Source organism: Trichogramma pretiosum, unplaced genomic scaffold (assembly GCF_000599845.2).
Source record: "Trichogramma pretiosum strain Unisexual culture from Peru unplaced genomic scaffold, Tpre_2.0 scaffold189, whole genome shotgun sequence".
Taxonomy (NCBI): Eukaryota; Metazoa; Arthropoda; class Insecta; order Hymenoptera; family Trichogrammatidae; genus Trichogramma; species Trichogramma pretiosum.
This window is the reverse complement of record NW_019640857.1, coordinates 40,274-56,527: the sequence shown is the minus strand read 5'-3', so window position 1 is coordinate 56,527 and position 16,254 is coordinate 40,274. Positions and strand designations below refer to the sequence as shown.

At 33.9% G+C, this 16,254-nt stretch overlaps 3 protein-coding genes across 5 annotated transcripts; 2 read left to right on the top strand and 1 right to left on the bottom strand.

Annotated features, from left to right (window-relative positions):
• Positions 1–934: 934 nt before the first annotated feature.
• On the top strand, positions 935–2,244 carry LOC106659254 (RWD domain-containing protein 1). The gene is made up of 4 exons (XM_014381689.2): positions 935–1,259; positions 1,340–1,686; positions 1,758–1,944; positions 2,029–2,244. The coding sequence occupies exons 1-4, from the start codon at positions 1,190–1,192 to the stop codon at positions 2,139–2,141; spliced, it is 717 nt and encodes a 238-aa protein (XP_014237175.1). The 5' UTR covers positions 935–1,189; the 3' UTR covers positions 2,142–2,244.
• Positions 2,245–2,468: 224 nt separating this feature from the next.
• LOC106659253 (protein MEMO1) lies at positions 2,469–5,274 on the bottom strand. 2 transcript variants are annotated; one of them, XM_014381686.2, is made up of 9 exons: positions 5,166–5,274; positions 4,600–4,685; positions 4,441–4,522; positions 4,309–4,377; positions 4,127–4,239; positions 3,955–4,066; positions 3,394–3,613; positions 3,216–3,320; positions 2,469–3,147 (listed from the first exon to the last, which is right to left on the bottom strand). In XM_014381686.2, the coding sequence occupies exons 2-9, from the start codon at positions 4,649–4,651 to the stop codon at positions 3,010–3,012; spliced, it is 891 nt and encodes a 296-aa protein (XP_014237172.1). In that variant the 5' UTR covers positions 4,652–4,685; positions 5,166–5,274; the 3' UTR covers positions 2,469–3,009. The 2 variants fall into 2 exon arrangements, with proteins under 2 accessions (XP_014237172.1, XP_014237174.1); XM_014381688.2 differs by lacking the exon at positions 5,166–5,274 and adding an exon at positions 4,796–5,142 and having other exon boundaries at positions 3,010–3,147.
• A 119-nt stretch (positions 5,275–5,393) lies between these two features.
• On the top strand, positions 5,394–14,012 carry LOC106659248 (protein MON2 homolog). 2 transcript variants are annotated; one of them, XM_014381677.2, is made up of 23 exons: positions 5,394–6,349; positions 6,451–6,585; positions 6,672–6,854; positions 6,920–7,153; positions 7,221–7,346; positions 7,459–7,656; positions 7,728–7,977; positions 8,110–8,263; positions 8,350–8,936; positions 9,006–9,376; positions 9,529–9,741; positions 9,820–9,995; positions 10,056–10,218; positions 10,278–10,679; positions 10,749–10,883; positions 10,964–11,223; positions 11,298–11,460; positions 11,614–11,757; positions 11,821–12,134; positions 12,214–12,395; positions 12,470–12,722; positions 12,871–12,947; positions 13,023–14,012. In XM_014381677.2, exons 1-23 carry the CDS (start codon positions 6,203–6,205, stop codon positions 13,244–13,246), a joined length of 5,091 nt encoding a protein of 1,696 aa, XP_014237163.1. In that variant the 5' UTR covers positions 5,394–6,202; the 3' UTR covers positions 13,247–14,012. The 2 variants fall into 2 exon arrangements, with proteins under 2 accessions (XP_014237163.1, XP_014237162.1); XM_014381676.2 differs by having other exon boundaries at positions 5,395–6,349; positions 12,865–12,947.
• The last annotated feature ends 2,242 nt before the right edge of the window (positions 14,013–16,254 follow it).

Genomic DNA, 16,254 nt, shown 5'->3' with positions numbered 1-16,254 from the left:
CCGCGCACTGCGCGACCCGCACAACCTACACAGTCCGAGGGAGCTCGCCTATTCCTATATATGCACCACCCACCCACGCGTCCCGATTCTCTACGTGTGTGGGTACGTACGTACACGCATGCAGCCGATGATTTCGATGTCGCAAGCTCGACGAGCGACCAAGACTCGACTCTCGACTCTCTCGACTCGTGTGGATTCAACTATATAGAGGAGCTGCGCTTCGGAGCCTCTGGGGCTACAATAGGTACTCGCTTCTGTGCACGACGCGGGGACGGTATTAGCAGCACCGCAGCAGCCACTTGTGCGCACATCCCCTCGCGCGGTCATCCGCTCGATCGGCCTAAGCTTGCGGCCAACCCCGCACCAAAGACCGTTTCCGAGCGAGCGAGCGCCAGACCGCACTACTCGTGTCGCGATCGAGACGATATAACTTACTTACGCCGGATATGAGCGATCCAACGCCAACGCATTACCCACATAACAAATCCTGTATACGACGTTCGGCCACACGCGCGGCTTAATTCCGATATCGACTTGCGGATCGAAACAATTTACCTATACACATGTACCCCTATTAGCTCGCGATGCTTTGAATCATTTTTGTTTTTCCATTTTTTTCACTTTGAATATATCGGCTAACAATCAGCTGGAATTCATTCGCCATCTACACTAGTTAAACATTATTTTTACTCGACCAAACAATTTATCAGTCAAGTCTAATTTTGATGAAACAATCTTCTAAATTTAAATGGTTAATAAACCGTCGTTGAGTAATTTTTTTCACTCATATACCAACTACCATAAATGTAACTTTTTAAAAATTTGTCATATTTTTTCGATATTTTCTCTCCAAAAAAAAATGTGAAAATTTATACTGTAAAATGAACTAGGTATATTTTCAAAATTCTAATCTTGCGCGAGTCAACTTGCAATTATATTACATTTGTGTAATTAATCGATATACTTTTATTGAAGCCAAAAAAAGCGCTGGTGTGAAGAATCTGTACCGGCTAACCATTCTTTAGAGGGCGCTGTTTCTTCTTCTGCTTTCGCCTGCGTTGTACGCCGCACCAATATGTGTGTATTTATATGTGAGAATATATAGGTGCGTCAGTGAAGCGCCGCACGTGTACTCGTCTGCATTTGCAATAATTGTATTTTTATAGGATTTACAAATATTTTTAGAAAAATGAATTACGAAGAAGAACAGTCGAACGAGCTCGAAGCTCTGGATTCAATTTATTACGGAGAATTGGAAAGTGAGTTGAACGCAAATCAATTATTACAAGTTTATTCTTGCCTTTTGACAACACATCATCTGGCTTTTTTTTCTTTCCAGTTTTAGGAGCAAATCCCAAAAAATTTACGATACCAATCAAATCCGAAGAGTTTGAACCAGAAACTAATAATGGTTTAGGCTGTCGACTCGAGTTTACTTACACGCCAAAATATCCAGAAGATCCCGTTCTTGTTACAATTGAAGATGAAGAAAATTTTAGAGAAGGAGATAAAGACAGATTGATGGAATTTCTACAAGAGCAGATTAAAGACAATCTAGGTACTGTTGTTGTATTTACATTAGTTAGTGCAGCGCAAGAGTGGTTAAATGTTCAGTGGGACCAAATAAAAGTAGACAGAGAAGAGCATGCAGCTAAAAAGTTAATAGAAGAAGAAGAAGCTGAAAGGGTAAACACATCAAATTTATAATCAACTCATTTTTCTTACTTTACTTATCCTACCTATTTTTCAAATTACAGAAAAGATTTGAGGGTACGCGAGTCACAGTAGAAACTTTCTTGTGTTGGAAGGAAAAATTCAATGAAGAGACCGGAATCAACAAGAAAAGAGCGATAGCAGAAAAAGAAGGCAAAAAGTTGACCGGCAAAGAATTATTTATGACAGATAAGACTCTCATTAACTCTGACCTGAAGTTCCTTGAAGAAGGTAATATGAAAAATTTATGCCTCATCTAGATTTCTAATGAGAAGCTCAAATTTTATTCTATGTTAAAACATTCAATTTTTATAGGTGAAACAGTTAAAGTCGATGAAAGTTTATTCCAAAATTTGGATGATCTTGATTTAGATGATGATGACGACGATGACCCAGATTACAATCCAGGTGATTCTGATAGTGCTTAAATGAACACGTTATTGTGCTTGGTTATATTAAGTGATAGTGAATTGTTGCATGGAGATTGATGAAAATTTATATCATTGAATGTCTTACAGTAATAGAATTAAGGTATACTGTTTAAGCTACAAAAACTTTCATCTGTGGTTTCAAAACTATTTTCTTGTTGATAAAACTTTATTTAAGTAATCATGTTTATTTTCATTCAGCTCCATTGTGTGCCTTAAAATTTAATATTATCCTACCTACTAATTCCAACATGATATTAACGTAGTAATAATATAAGAAAAATTATTCATATTGTTCAAAATGTTGAAAAAAAATTTCACTAAAAATCAAGCAAGTTTTATTTTATTTTCTGAAGTTAAATTTATTGTTTACAAACGTGATACAAGTATTTCTAGCATCTTACAAAAACATTAAATGCTTACCTCGTCAGTCATTTACCATTATTTATAATGGACAGACAAATATCAGTCTACTTTCAGTTACATTTATGCTATATAATATAATATATTTTATTAGATGGTTTAGAAAATTACATGAACCATATTAAAATATAAAAAAAAAATGTTAAATTGTAACTCAACAACAGCTACTGAAATTTTTAATAGTAAAAGGCAAATGAGACATTACTTGCAATTACTGCATGAATGAGGTTTTTTTAAACAACATTGCACATAATAAATAAATTATGTTCATATATCATTAATATACAATAAGCATCAAAAACATCTTTGAAATCTCAAATACAAAAAAATAGCAAAGAAACTTATATAGTTCCTTTTTATAAATTTTGTTGTACATCAAATTTGAAAAGTGAATGCTTACAATGGTTAATTTAAATGGGTGAAATTACAAGTGGAAATTTTATTGTCACTCAATAACCAATGAAGCACTTGCGTAACTGACAGAACTATCATTTATATTATTGCATTGACTACTTTGTGCATATTTTAAGAATTTTAAGTTCATTCGCTGATTGCTATCTCTTTCTTTTAAACTCTTGATCATCTAAAATAAAAATTAAATTATTGAAAAATTCTCTTGCATTATAAAAACTTATCAATTTCGATTTTCACCTGCAACAAAACACTTATTGGATGTCTTCCACAAATAGTGTTACCATATTTTTTTAGGTAATCAGTAAATGCAGAAGGAGTCAAGTTTTCAATCAAATCCATTCCCTAAAAGTCAATTTAAATAATAAAAAAATAAATGATTGAAATATACTTTGAGAAATTAAAAGATCACTCCTACCATCTTGTCAAGATTTTTTATAGATTTGTGAATAGCACCACATGATTTGTCATAATAAGTATAACGGAAACGCTGGCCCCAGTGACAAAAATCAGAAGATATGACGAATAAAGTAGATGGATCTTCTAAGTATGGAGCTAAAAGTTTTCCATACATAGCTTCTTTATCGGGGGTAAGTGATCCAACCAAAATTGGTACAACAGTAAATGCATCTTTATAGCTAAAATCATTGAAAATAATTATTTATAAGCTATTATGAATCTGAAATTTTAATTTCCAATAGATTGAAAAAAAGTTCTTTAGACTTTTTTAAAAATTAAGTAATTTTAACTTTTACAAGATTGTTTTCTAATGTTACCTTGCTTATTCAAGAGAAATTGGTTGAGATTCACATATGTTTATAATATCATGAGAGTTAAAAAACAAATGTTTAATTTTGTTGACATTTATGCAAAGTTAAAGTATAATATGATCATGCAAATTTCTTGTTAAGTTGAAAAAATTGTTTGATAAAGTTTAGTACTAATTTAAAAACATTTTCATATGATTAAAAGAACATACTCCTCCATGACTTTAGCTATGTAGGGTAGTTGCATCTCAATGCTATGTTCATCTTCATCTGTTTCCATACTCATCCATTCAAAATAACCAGTATCCATTAAGTCTTTGATAACTATAAAATATTGAGTTATTATCAACTGATATTTAAAAAAAAAGTAAGCAAAGAGATTACCTTGTTTATCAATTTTTAGATTATACAAGGGTGTTTTATAAATAGAAGCAGTGGTTAAAGCACAACCGGCCAATCTGACATGGTGAGAAGGACCTAAAATGAATATCTTTCGACTGCATCGCAGTATTTCTATTATAACAAAAGTTTGGAAAAAAAAGATAATAATTTTAAAAAATTCTCACACAACAATGGGACTGATTTGTCGATAGGCAAATGCTGCACAAGCACCGCAATAACTGTAACCAGCATGACTGTAAAAAATATATGATTAATAATATATTTCTACAAAATAAAAGCAATAAATTAGTACTTACGGCGATATAATTGCTCTTGCAGGTCCATGAGATAAATCTGCTGCTCCTAGCCAATCGCTCAGTTGTTTATTAAGTTCTTGGGCTTAATAACAAATAGTCATTATTTGAAATTGAACTACTTTTTCAAGAAAATGTATGATTTATTAAATAAACACATACTGTGATCGGTGTACCAACTACCAGAATGACTTGCTCGTCTAGACACATCCATTTTGTTGTTCAAATTTCAACTTCAACACTGAGTTCTGAAACTCGAAAATAGATATGATTTTATTCTTCATTTATTTGAGTTTTAGTTGTTACTGAGTGCCTGATAAAGAACGTCCGTTTCCGGAACATAAAGCTCAAATCTCACCTAAAATCGTGCTAATTTGTGGGATTAGTCTTTATAAAGTTTTCATCAATAGCTTTATTAAAAAATAAATGTTGTGTTCAGGAAATTACTGCGTAATTCTTGTGTACAAACACACACAGTGAAATTCTCAAATATATAATGTAAATACGAATACACAATGTGTATGCAGATATACGTACATACACAATTATTATTTCTCACGAATCATGATGCCCCAAAGAGGTAAGTATAAGAGAATGAGCATCAGTGTCATGATTATTATGTTTTGAATGCAACGTTACGGTACATCAATTGCAGTTTACATTGATAAAGTTTGTACTTAGATATTTGTTTCCGATAAAATGAAAAAAATAATTTCACGTTAACTCACCGATTTGCCAAAGAGAACCAGAAAAACGCTGGTCTTTGGCAAGAATGGTTTTGAATTCAGTACGATTGTAAAATAGTGCATGAAATGTAAACAATGGAACTGGTTTGAGTTAATAGCGTCTGCAAGAGCGACGGCGACGCCACCTGAAATCTGCAAGGGGAAGTCGCGAGGTAAGCAATAAAGCAACAACACAGGTCAACACGAGTAATGAGGCAAAATTGGCAAAACGCCGCTCTCCGCTCGGGCTTCAGCCGCGCGCAGTGCAGTGCCAGTCATCGATGAATTCAGAATAAGTAACTAAACGTTATTTTTGACACACGGCAGCCTGCGCAGCTTGGCTGAATAGCGAAACAATTAACAATTACATTTTAATGCTTGAGGCGCGCGCGCACACCGACGCATTTCATTTCTGCAGCGCACAATAATAATACAATACGTGGCGCAAGAATTGACAGCTGTTCCTGATAGTTGACTGATGATAAGATCGTCGAGCGCAAAAAGCCATGCGATACCGTTAACAGCCAATTTATATGGAGCTCATTAGCGACGCGTTGATGCAGACATTCATAATCGACGATAGTCCGAAGCACTGGCGGTACTCGACAGGACGAAACATAATCCCAATACAACCTATGTTTGTGTGCGACAAGTGAAATTAGACAGTGCCTCTGTGCATCGTCACGCATACAAGAAGACAAACACTCACACCAACACGCACACGCCCACACGTCAAGTTGCGGCAAAAGTGCAAAAGAAAGGTGCGGCTATTGTGTGTTATTTGATTATTATTGCATTATCATCCAGTACAATAGTCTACGGAGCAGCTCCCGAGCAGACGCTCCGTTTTCTCGATAACGTGTACATTTGCAAGACAGGTGTAAAGCGTCAGACAGTTTCCGTGGCAATTTTTGCTGCTGCAGTATGACGATGTTCGCCACGTCGCGATTGTCATTCAAATAAAGATAAACTTTTGTCGAGTTTTTGATGTGAAACATCTTTATTTCGCCTGCGTGGATAAGCCTATTCTTTAAATCAAGATGTCTAATGCAACACCAGGACTAGCTGCTGTTGCGGCTGGTCCTGCAGGTGTCCAGGACAATTCGGCAAAGCTCTTTGAATCGCTACAGGCTGATCTTAAAGTCTTAGCTACAGAGACAAAGAAAAAGTTTCCTCAAATAAAAGAGGTAAGTTTACCTTCTCTTTAATTCACAGTGGTCTACTGTTCAGACAACAAATGCACCTAGATCTTTACAAACAATGAGAATTAATATAAAATTTCTAATAGGCATGCGAAGAGAGTATTATCAAATTAAGGCAAGCCTCATCGATTAACCAACCGGGACAAGTTTACTATGTAGTTAATCAAATTTTATATCCCTTGGTTCAAGGTTGTGAAAGTAAAGATGTAAAAATAAGCAAGGTAAAAAATCAATTGACATAATTTTTGAATTCATCCTATTTTTGATTTTTTGTAATAATGTTTTTATTGATTAAAATTTTTTTCAGCTTTGTTTAAATGTCATGCAAAGATTGATCACGCAACAAGCCATTGATCAAAAAGGAGCTAGATTTATAACAGATGCATTAAAGACACTAATGGAAGCTGGCATAGAAGAAGTAAAAGTCTTACAAACTGTAACACTGTTGTTAACTAGTAATTCACTTGTACAAGGAGATAATCTAGCAAGAGTATGATTATTATTATTTAAATTAAATAAAAATCAAGTTTGCTTATTTTGTAATATATATTTCAGAATTTGGTTCTATGCTTTCGTCTTCACTTCACAAAAGATTCAACAACTTGCAATACAGCTGGTGCAACTGTTAGGCAGTTAGTTTCTCTTGTATTTGAACGAGTTGTGGCAGAAGATGAACAGTTTTCTGATCAACCTACTATAGATGAGAATTTAGAAGAATTGAAAATACCTACTAGTACTCCACCAAAAGGTTTAAGACCATGTGCAGCTGATGCCTTTTTAATGTTTCAGGTAAAAATTAACAAATAGTGATGTGATTTTTTAAAATAATATCTAATTTTTTGTTTAAATGACTTAGGATTTAGTTCAACTAGTCAATGCTGATCAACCTTATTGGTTAACTGGTATTGTGGAAATGACCAGAACTTTTGGTTTAGAATTGCTTGAATCAGTTTTAACAAATTTTTCCTCAGTATTTTTCAAGGTAAGAAAATTAAATATAATTCTGAAGATCTGAATTAGAAATTTTTTTTGTATTATTTCAACGGCTTATTTACGAGATTGTTTTATGTAACATGTTTGTTTATATATTGCAGCATCCAGAATTTAGCTTTCTTCTGAAAGAAAGAGTTTGTGCACTTGTCATTAAATTATTTTCACCAAATATTAAATACCGTAATTCTGTACCAGCTTCAGTACAACAAGCCACTCCACTTGATAAACCATACTTTCCAATAAGTATGAGACTCTTGAGAGTTGTTTCCATTTTGATTCAAAAGTATCATTTCTTATTGGTAAGTTTTTTTACTTCAATTACTAAGTGTTACAACAAAATAAATTTTAAAGTTTGGTGATACTATTAAAGGTAACAGAATGTGAGATATTTTTGTCTCTAATTGTAAAATTTTTGGATCCTGACAAACCACCATGGCAACGAGCTTTAGCCCTGGAAGTTTTGCATAAAATGACAGTGCAAGCTAATTTATTGACAAGTTTTTGCAACTGCTATGACTTGAAACCACATGCCACAAACATATTTCAAGATATAGTTAATAGTTTGGGAGCATATATTCATAGTCTTTTTGTAAATCCAAATATGGTACCAAGTAATACTGGTTAGTAGTAACAAACATTCAAGATCTCTTTAATATTAGTAGCTGATAAATCAAGTTACTTGTATTAAATTGAATTTTTTAATAATCCTATTATTAAAATTTGTCTTAATAGATTTATCATAAAATTTTTAGGACAAACTGCACCCATAGCTCAAGGTACAGCTCCAGCTATGCTTGCTGGCATGCCAATAGGACCTGGAGTAACTCCACAACCAGGTTTCTACTCTAGAGGTATTTGGTTACCAGTTGTAGTCACATTTCAAAATGGACAAACAAAATCAACATAGTAAGTTACAATTTTGCGTTGCAAAACGTACATAAAATAAATATAATCGCTCACTAATAAAATTAACAAAAAAACTAATTTAATAGTTTAGAAATGTTGGACAAGGTGGATCCACCTCAAATTCCAGATGGGTATGGTATTAGCATAGCGTACGCTTGCCTATTAGATATTATACGATCTATCGCACTGGCAATTCAAGGACCAAGAGATGATGCCACCTTGCCAGAGCGTCGATATGAACCTTCAGAGGCTGATCGTAAACTTCATGCTCAATTGATAAACTCAAGCTGGTGTGGTTTGTTGGCTGCTTTAAGTCCGCTCATCGATGCGAGCACCGATGAAACAGCCACGGAAAATGTCCTAAAAGAAATTCAAACATTCGCTTCGCTGTGTGGCTTATTAGAACTCCAGATTCCAAGAGATGCTTTTATCACGGCTATATGCAAAGCCTCGCTTCCACCGCACTACGCTCTTACAGTTCTGTACAGTGCACCACAGGGCATTCCCAGCGGTGCGTCAGCCGTGGCAAAGCAGGCTCCGTCGGCCGGTGATTCGGCTCAACAGGTTGTTTCATCCGGTGGTCAGTACAACCCAGCAAATCTTGCTGAATCGGATTACAGACAGCAAGTCGTGGCCGTGGGTACACCTTTGCCTACTGCATCTTTACCAATTGGTATGTTTCGTTGATTGCAATTTTTTAAAAATTATGACATGTTCATGATCAAACTTGAAATCACTCCAGGTGCTCAACAAGGTCCGGTGATGTTGACAGTAAAGAATTTACAATGCATGCGTGCTCTTTTATTACTCGCACATTGCCATGGTAGCATACTCGGTAGTGCCTGGCATCTAGTGCTTACGACGTTGCAGCATCTGGCTTGGATACTCGGATTGAAGCCCTCAACTGGAGGATCGTTAAAAGCCGGCAGAACTGCAGCTGATTCCAATGCTATGCTTACAACGGCTGTCATGGCAGATTTACCTGTACTCAGTGCGATGCTCAGCCGTTTATTTGAAAGTAGTCAGCATCTCGACGATGTTGCTCTGCACCACCTTATTGATGCGTTATGTAAGCTAAGTCAAGAAGCTATGGAGCTTGCGTACACAAACAGGGTAATTGAGATAATTCTTTTAAACTTTCATACTTTAATCATTGTTTCATTTTAACTAACTTGATTGATTGATCAGTATTAAATAAAATAAAATGGTTTAAATTTAAATTGTATTGCCTACTAGTAATGCAAGCTTTTTAATATTCTTCATAGGAGCCATCTCTATTTGCTGTAGCAAAATTATTGGAAACTGGTTTAGTTAATTTACCTAGGGTTGAAGTATTGTGGCGTCCACTGACGAATCATTTACTTGAAGTCTGTCAACATCCGCACATTCGAATGAGAGAGTGGGGCGTAGAAGCTATTACCTATTTAGTTAAAGCCGCTCTGCAACACAAGTACGCTCAACCACTACGTGAAAATCAAGTACGTCATTTTTTTCGCCAATTTACTGTTGAGCTTTGAGAATTGCACACTATGTAATAAGAAAATGTTGTTTTGCAGAAACTACAAACATTACTTTTAGGACCATTGTCTGAACTTTCCTCTGTACGCCATGCAGATGTTAGACAAAGACAATTAGAATGCGTCTTGCAAATTCTTCATGGCGCTGGTGAAACTTTATTTCATGGTTGGCCTTTGGTACTTGGAATAATTGGAGCTGTGTCCGATCATCATGGGTAAGTCCTATTGATTTGCTATTTCCAATGCTCATAACTGAAATTATGTTTTTTTTACAGAGAGGCTTTAGTGCGTATAGCGTTTCAATGTCTGCAGTTGGTTATAACTGACTTTTTACCCGCTATGCCTTGGAGATGTCTTCCACTTTGCGTCGATACTGCGGCAAAATTTGGTTCCCAAACTCAAGAACTCAATATATCTCTGACAGCAGTTGGACAAATGGTTTGTACATTGAAATTATATATTAAAAACATTAATAATCATGAAAATATTTTTTTCAGTGGAACATAAGTGATTACTTTTATCACAATCACGAAAAAATTTGTGCGTCTTTAAGCGGTGACTCCGCTTCCGTTTTTCCCGATTTTCCTGGCACAACAAACATGTCAGCTTTTGACAAACTTTGGATGTGTTTGTTTGCCAGACTTGGTGATTTGTGCGTCGATGAACGACCAGCAGTGCGTAAATCAGCAAGCCAAACACTTTTTTCGACAATTTCGGCTCATGGTAGTCTCTTGCAACAACCTACATGGCAAGCTGTGCTTTGGCAAGTTCTCTTTCCGTTGCTCGATAAAGTACGAAGTTTATCGAGCTCAGCTAGCAATGAGAAAGTAGACACATCTGGTAACATTCTCATACATCATAGTAGAAATACAGCACAGAAACAATGGGCTGAAACACAGGTAAATGAAACGTAAAACGAGTGTTTTATTTAATAATCGTATAACATATTAATCGAATTTTTATTGAAGGTATTAACGCTTAGCGGTGTTTCGAGAGTCTTTAATACAAAAAGACAGTTATTACAATTGCTGGGTGACTTTCCAAGAGCTTGGTCGTTGTTATTAGAATTCGTCGAGAATTCAGCTCTTAGTAAAAACAACGAGGTAATTTTTGCCTTTTTAAATCTATTTCAAAAATAAAAGTCAAGGTAATTTAAAACTGACTTTAACGTTTAAAATAATAGGTATCTTTAGCTGCTTTGAAATCATTCCAAGAAATCCTGTATGTACCCAAGAGTAATGCTGATATCAACAATACTGATCCTACGCAATCCGAAGATTCCGAAGCTTTGTGGACCATCGCGTGGCGTATTTGGTTGAGCATTGGACTAGACAGTACCAAACCGCCTCAAGAAAATGAAGTCGAACCGTACATTCCATCTCAGGCATTTCTCACGGCACTCGTTCAAATATTTCCAACAGTATTCCAACATTTCAAAAACAAGTAAAGTATTGCATTATTTCAAGTCTAAAACAATTATCACTTTTGTCCTAATTTATTATCAACAATTTTTGAAGATTTACATCGGCGGATTTACAAAAATTGTGCCTCGTATTGAAATATGCTGTCGCAGTACCAGTTCATGGCGAATCTACTCCCTACATTCTACCAACTGTACCAGACGTTGTTCTGACTCAATTACAAGACGGAGTTCTACATTCAATGGAATTGATTCAAAAAGTAAGATAAACGATTATTTTACTCATAAAAAGGACGACTCAATCTTCGTTTGATTTATTCCAACGAATCTAGATGTTGAAATTATGTGGTCTCTTTGATAGAGTTTTATATCTTTAAAAATATGTGTCATTGATTATTGATTTTATATTTCAGGAAGCATTATCATCTCAAGAAAATTTGAAATTCATGATCAGCCCAGTATTTTTACAATTGCTTTACTACTCAAAATTAGCGTGCGAGGCACCAAGCTATGGCAAAATTCCTACAAAGCACATCTCTCAAGTTCGAGGCGTTTCTGTGAGTTCAATTACACCCAAATAGATGTATAATTCATAACTTTACAAATATAATTTTACACAGGCTGATTGGGTTACAATGAATTATGTGCCTTTTGGAGAAAAAGCTCTCTCGATGGTCGTTAATTTGTATCAAAAAACTGCTAACGAGCCTCCTGTTATAGAGGCTCAAATTTTAAAGCACATTATTGAAGCTCTCCACGTTCCTCTTGGTATGAAATATGCTTGTCCGTCGCACACAACATGGAAATTAGCTGTAACAAGTCTTTTAGCTATTTTACACATTGGGTTACCTCTTGCTCGCAATCATCCCGATAGTTTCCAAAGTATGTGGCAAGAACTCGCTGATACACTGGAGCACTTTTTGTTCCCTTCAAAGTGAGTTTAAAATATATTAAATACTATTGATCTAACGACCCTAAATGTAAAGATTAAATAATGTGTTTTTATCAAATAGTCCGGTGAATTTGGACCGTGGTATCGAAGAAATTCAAGCCGATGAAGCAGTTGATTGTCAAGTAATGGAATTATTGAGAGATGAAGTCTTACCGCATTCGCAAAATATTCCTCAACAATTTGTTCTAAGAGTTGTTATGCTTTTGAACAAAGGTTCAATACATTCAGCAACTTCAAACATTGGTAGGAGAAAAATTTTAATAAATTTATCGAATAAAAATGATAAGCTTTTGAACATCATCGTTATAATGTTTTAGAAAAATCTGGAGAGCCAAAATTGCGGGAAGAATTTGCAAAAACTTGTTTTGAAACGCTTTTGCAGTTCTCGCTATTGGATGGTTTGAATGGTGATTCGGAGAACATAAACAGTGAAGCAATCACGTCAGCACAGCGTGACGAAGGTGGCGTTGCTGGACGTCTCGCGGTCACGGCACTTTTGCATCGCTTTCAGGAAGTTCTCAAACGTTACGTCGAGGATGAACGTCGAAGCGGCAAATGCCCTCTGCCAAGGTAAAGTTTTTGATCTTAATAATTTTATTTACTAATGCTACATGCCTCGTAAATAATATTCATTGACGTCTTGGCCTTGTTTCCTTTGTATGCTCATGTGCTTGAATAATCTTAAAAAGGTGACTATATAACTGTTTTCTAGGTACAGGTTGTCAGAAATATCGTTTGTCCTTAAAGCTGTGGCTACGCTTGTTGTGTCGCTGAAAAAAGCTCCAGCAAACAAAGGTTTGTAAAAAATTTCATTTTTATCAATGAATTAAAAAAATTAATATAACTAAATGAAATTTTCCTTCCCAAAAGTGGAACGATCAGTCTGGGAGCAGTTGATAGCTTTGTATCCTTGTTTGGTTGAATGTACCGTGACCACTTCTTCAGGAGCAGTTTCCCGCTCTCTTCGTGAGGCCCTTATGCAATATCATGATTTGTTGCACCCACCTGGTTGCTGCACAGTAACTAATTCCACGAATACTAGCAGCACCAATTCAATTAATAATAATGATGCACCTGCAGCCAACGGTGTCTGACTACTGAGCAAGCGTGCCAGAGGTGACGCCGCTTGAGCACTCGCAGTGAATGGCTTTTTCTAATTATTGTCACGCTTTTTTCTAGAGAAGTGTTTGTTAAATAAACTGAATTAATGCATTATAAATGCAATTGGTAAATTCACCGATATGGATGGTGCTAGTTCATACAATTTCATTAGAAGTTGCTAAATTTCTTTTGCTAAAAATCGATAACTTGTTATGTTTGTATTGTTAAATATCATAATATATAGAATTTAAATCCTTATAATAGATTGTAATTTTAAGAATCAAATCGTGTTCTTATTGTTATAGCACCGTGCTACTTTTTAGTGATAAAAAATTATTTTAAATTATTGGTTATCTTACATTTCAAATTCTTATTATAACAATCGTGCATTTAATTTTTTATGATTTAGGTTAACAAATCCTTTGATTCAAAACTTATATAAGATAAGTTAATTTTCAAATTGTCAAAAACCATCTGCGCGCATTGTTAAATTATTATATTATCAACGCAATGATTTTAATAAGCATTTCATTTTATTTCTAGTTGAAAGTCAATGATAAATGAGTGTAAATAAAAAGAAAAATTGTCAGCATATAGTTCCGTACTTGTTTAAGTTTTTCATTATTAGGAACTAAATGAATATATTCAAATACGATTTTTTTATAATACATTGTACATACTCAAAAGAAAAAAACAATTTCCTTCGACAAATCATTAGTTTGAGCATTGTCGGTAGAAAATTTTATAAATTTTAAAAAACAAAAATATCGTATATGTATAAATAAAATACTTATAGAACTGTCATAATGTAAATAAAAAATTCAGAATGCATAAATAATCAAAATTTATTTTATTTCTTACCAACCTATTAGTATAATGATAGGAACTTAAAATCAATAACCGGTCCAGTGATTGTCAGTAGTAGACGTGTATTTGTTAAATAAAATATTATTAACTGTTATACATAAATCTTCACAAATGAAATGATAAATAGTTCACAATAAAAACTAAATGCATTTCCATTCAAAAACCATCAAAACATTACAAATATTTTCAGTAGTACACATAATAAGGTCAATGGAGACAGAATTTCTCTAATCATTCTCATACAAATATGTATTCGTTTTAAGAAAGTTTTTTTTTATTAATATTGTCTTTGAAATATATTATCTATTTCTCTAATTATTGATATTTTTTCTTCATTGGTATTTTTTTGTAAAATATGTCTCCGCGCTTTTTGCAGCATATATATTAATTTTTGTTTTACATATTATCATTCGAATCAGCAATTTTAGTTGAATAAAAAACTAGAAATTCAGTGTCAAGACGAGAAGTTGACTTAATTGAGTTATTCACATTCATAAGTATTTTAAGCGCAGCTACAATTCATCGTGCAACGTAGGGTACTTCAAATTAATTATACCTCTAATAGCGATTAGAGTTATATATACGATACGAGAAGCTACGTGGGGCGTATATTCATTACATTCCTCACATCGAATTTGTACGTTCTTTCATACTGCTTCAGTTTACCGAAAGCAATATTCTTGTTACTCATAACACATGAAGGTAGAAAGTTTGCTTGAAATTTGCTGCGCGTAAACTTGATAAAGTGCGATCTACACAGAGTTTATGGAACTTTTTCAACCTCCTTTCCCCAACCACTTGTACTTTTGAAATAACGCCGGCAAAATAGTTCAAATATTTTGCTCCAACTTTCTGTGAGAGACCCATAGCTGTGCGCATACCTTTCATCACTTTTCTCTGCCTTCGACAATCATAGAAAAAAGTATGACTTTCGTTGAGACTATTTGAGACAAGTAAACGAAGAATTCCTCAACTTTTGAGTCGTTCTAAGCGTTGAATAAGAATAATATACTAAAGAGTATAATAATAATTATAATAATAAAAATAATAGTAATAAATCAATTTTGTATTATTAATAATATGAGAGAAAAAGAAATTGCAGTTAGGTATTTATTTAACTCCCAGGTCAGAGGCTAAAAGAAGCCTATTTTTTAAGTCATTAGCATCCTTAGGCTCTAAGTTTAAAATAATATCTATTTGTGACGATATTGTACTTAATTTTATTAACTAATCATCGAGAAATATATTTACTAAACTGAAATTCTTTTTCCCTGGTACTTTATGATACATAGAATTGAATCTGCATTTTAATGAAATAATAATCATTATTAAGATCATCATTATAACCAGTATTTTTATTTATTAATACTCTTGTCTTTTTTATTTAAAGTCGGTTATTTTGATCTCGTAAAAAAACTATCAAAAATGTATATGTAATCCATCTATTCCTGCATCAAAAATACGTCTCGTTACTATTAAATATTTAGTTCACTTTTTGACAGTTTGTTGCAGTTCTTTTTTAGATATTTAAATGAAACTGTGAAAGATTAGATGTTGTAAATATTATTTTGTAAATTAACGTTTTAAAATGCAGGATTAGGAAAATTTGATAGACATTTTTGTTCATCCTTTTTGTTTCATGGAACGTTCTTTAGGAGATTCCAAAGCCATGTTAAAATGAACATTTTCAAACACATTTTTAAAGAATTTTTATTTGAAAGCTACCCAGATATTTTCATTTTGTGGTTTTTTATTCATGTAGTTTTTTTGAAAAGGTTCATTAGTTTAACCGTAGCTTTGATACCTCCTTGAGAATTGTTTTGAATAAATTATTTTCATTATTTTTTTATTAAGTTTCTGATTGTCATACTTGTTAAAAATCGTGTTTCATCAGAAATATAACTGTTTCGTTACATACACATCAATTAAACGCGAACGAGTGCAAATACATCTGATTTATATGACTGCTTACTTTCTATGCAACAATTCATCTTAAACGTGGGTTCGCAATATCGCAAAAGCTCGCATAATAAAATAACCAAGTTTTAAAATACACAAGATAACTACTAGCAGATCATAGAATATAGGTACCTACTTATAACATTATCATTGTTATAATTATTCATTAGTACTG

What these genes read in the sequence shown, in the direction of transcription:
- LOC106659254 (XM_014381689.2), top strand. Translation starts at nt 1,190, where the DNA reads ATGAATTACGAAGAAGAACAGTCGAACGAGCTCGAAGCTCTGGATTCA. An exon ending in AAGAAGAAGAAGCTGAAAGG is followed by an intron (nt 1,687 to 1,757) that starts GTAAACACATCA and finishes TTCAAATTACAG; the next exon opens with AAAAGATTTGAGGGTACGCG. An exon ending in CCTGAAGTTCCTTGAAGAAG is followed by an intron (nt 1,945 to 2,028) that starts GTAATATGAAAA and finishes CAATTTTTATAG; the next exon opens with GTGAAACAGTTAAAGTCGAT.
- LOC106659253 (XM_014381686.2), bottom strand. Translation starts at nt 4,651, where the DNA reads ATGGATGTGTCTAGACGAGCAAGTCATTCTGGTAGTTGGTACACCGAT. An exon ending in CAAATCAGTCCCATTGTTGT is followed by an intron (nt 4,240 to 4,308) that starts GTGAGAATTTTT and finishes ACTGCGATGCAG; the next exon opens with TCGAAAGATATTCATTTTAG. An exon ending in TCTAAAAATTGATAAACAAG is followed by an intron (nt 4,067 to 4,126) that starts GTAATCTCTTTG and finishes AATATTTTATAG; the next exon opens with TTATCAAAGACTTAATGGAT.
- LOC106659248 (XM_014381676.2), top strand. Translation starts at nt 6,203, where the DNA reads ATGTCTAATGCAACACCAGGACTAGCTGCTGTTGCGGCTGGTCCTGCA. An exon ending in AAAAGTATCATTTCTTATTG is followed by an intron (nt 7,657 to 7,727) that starts GTAAGTTTTTTT and finishes ATACTATTAAAG; the next exon opens with GTAACAGAATGTGAGATATT. An exon ending in TACTGCATCTTTACCAATTG is followed by an intron (nt 8,937 to 9,005) that starts GTATGTTTCGTT and finishes AAATCACTCCAG; the next exon opens with GTGCTCAACAAGGTCCGGTG.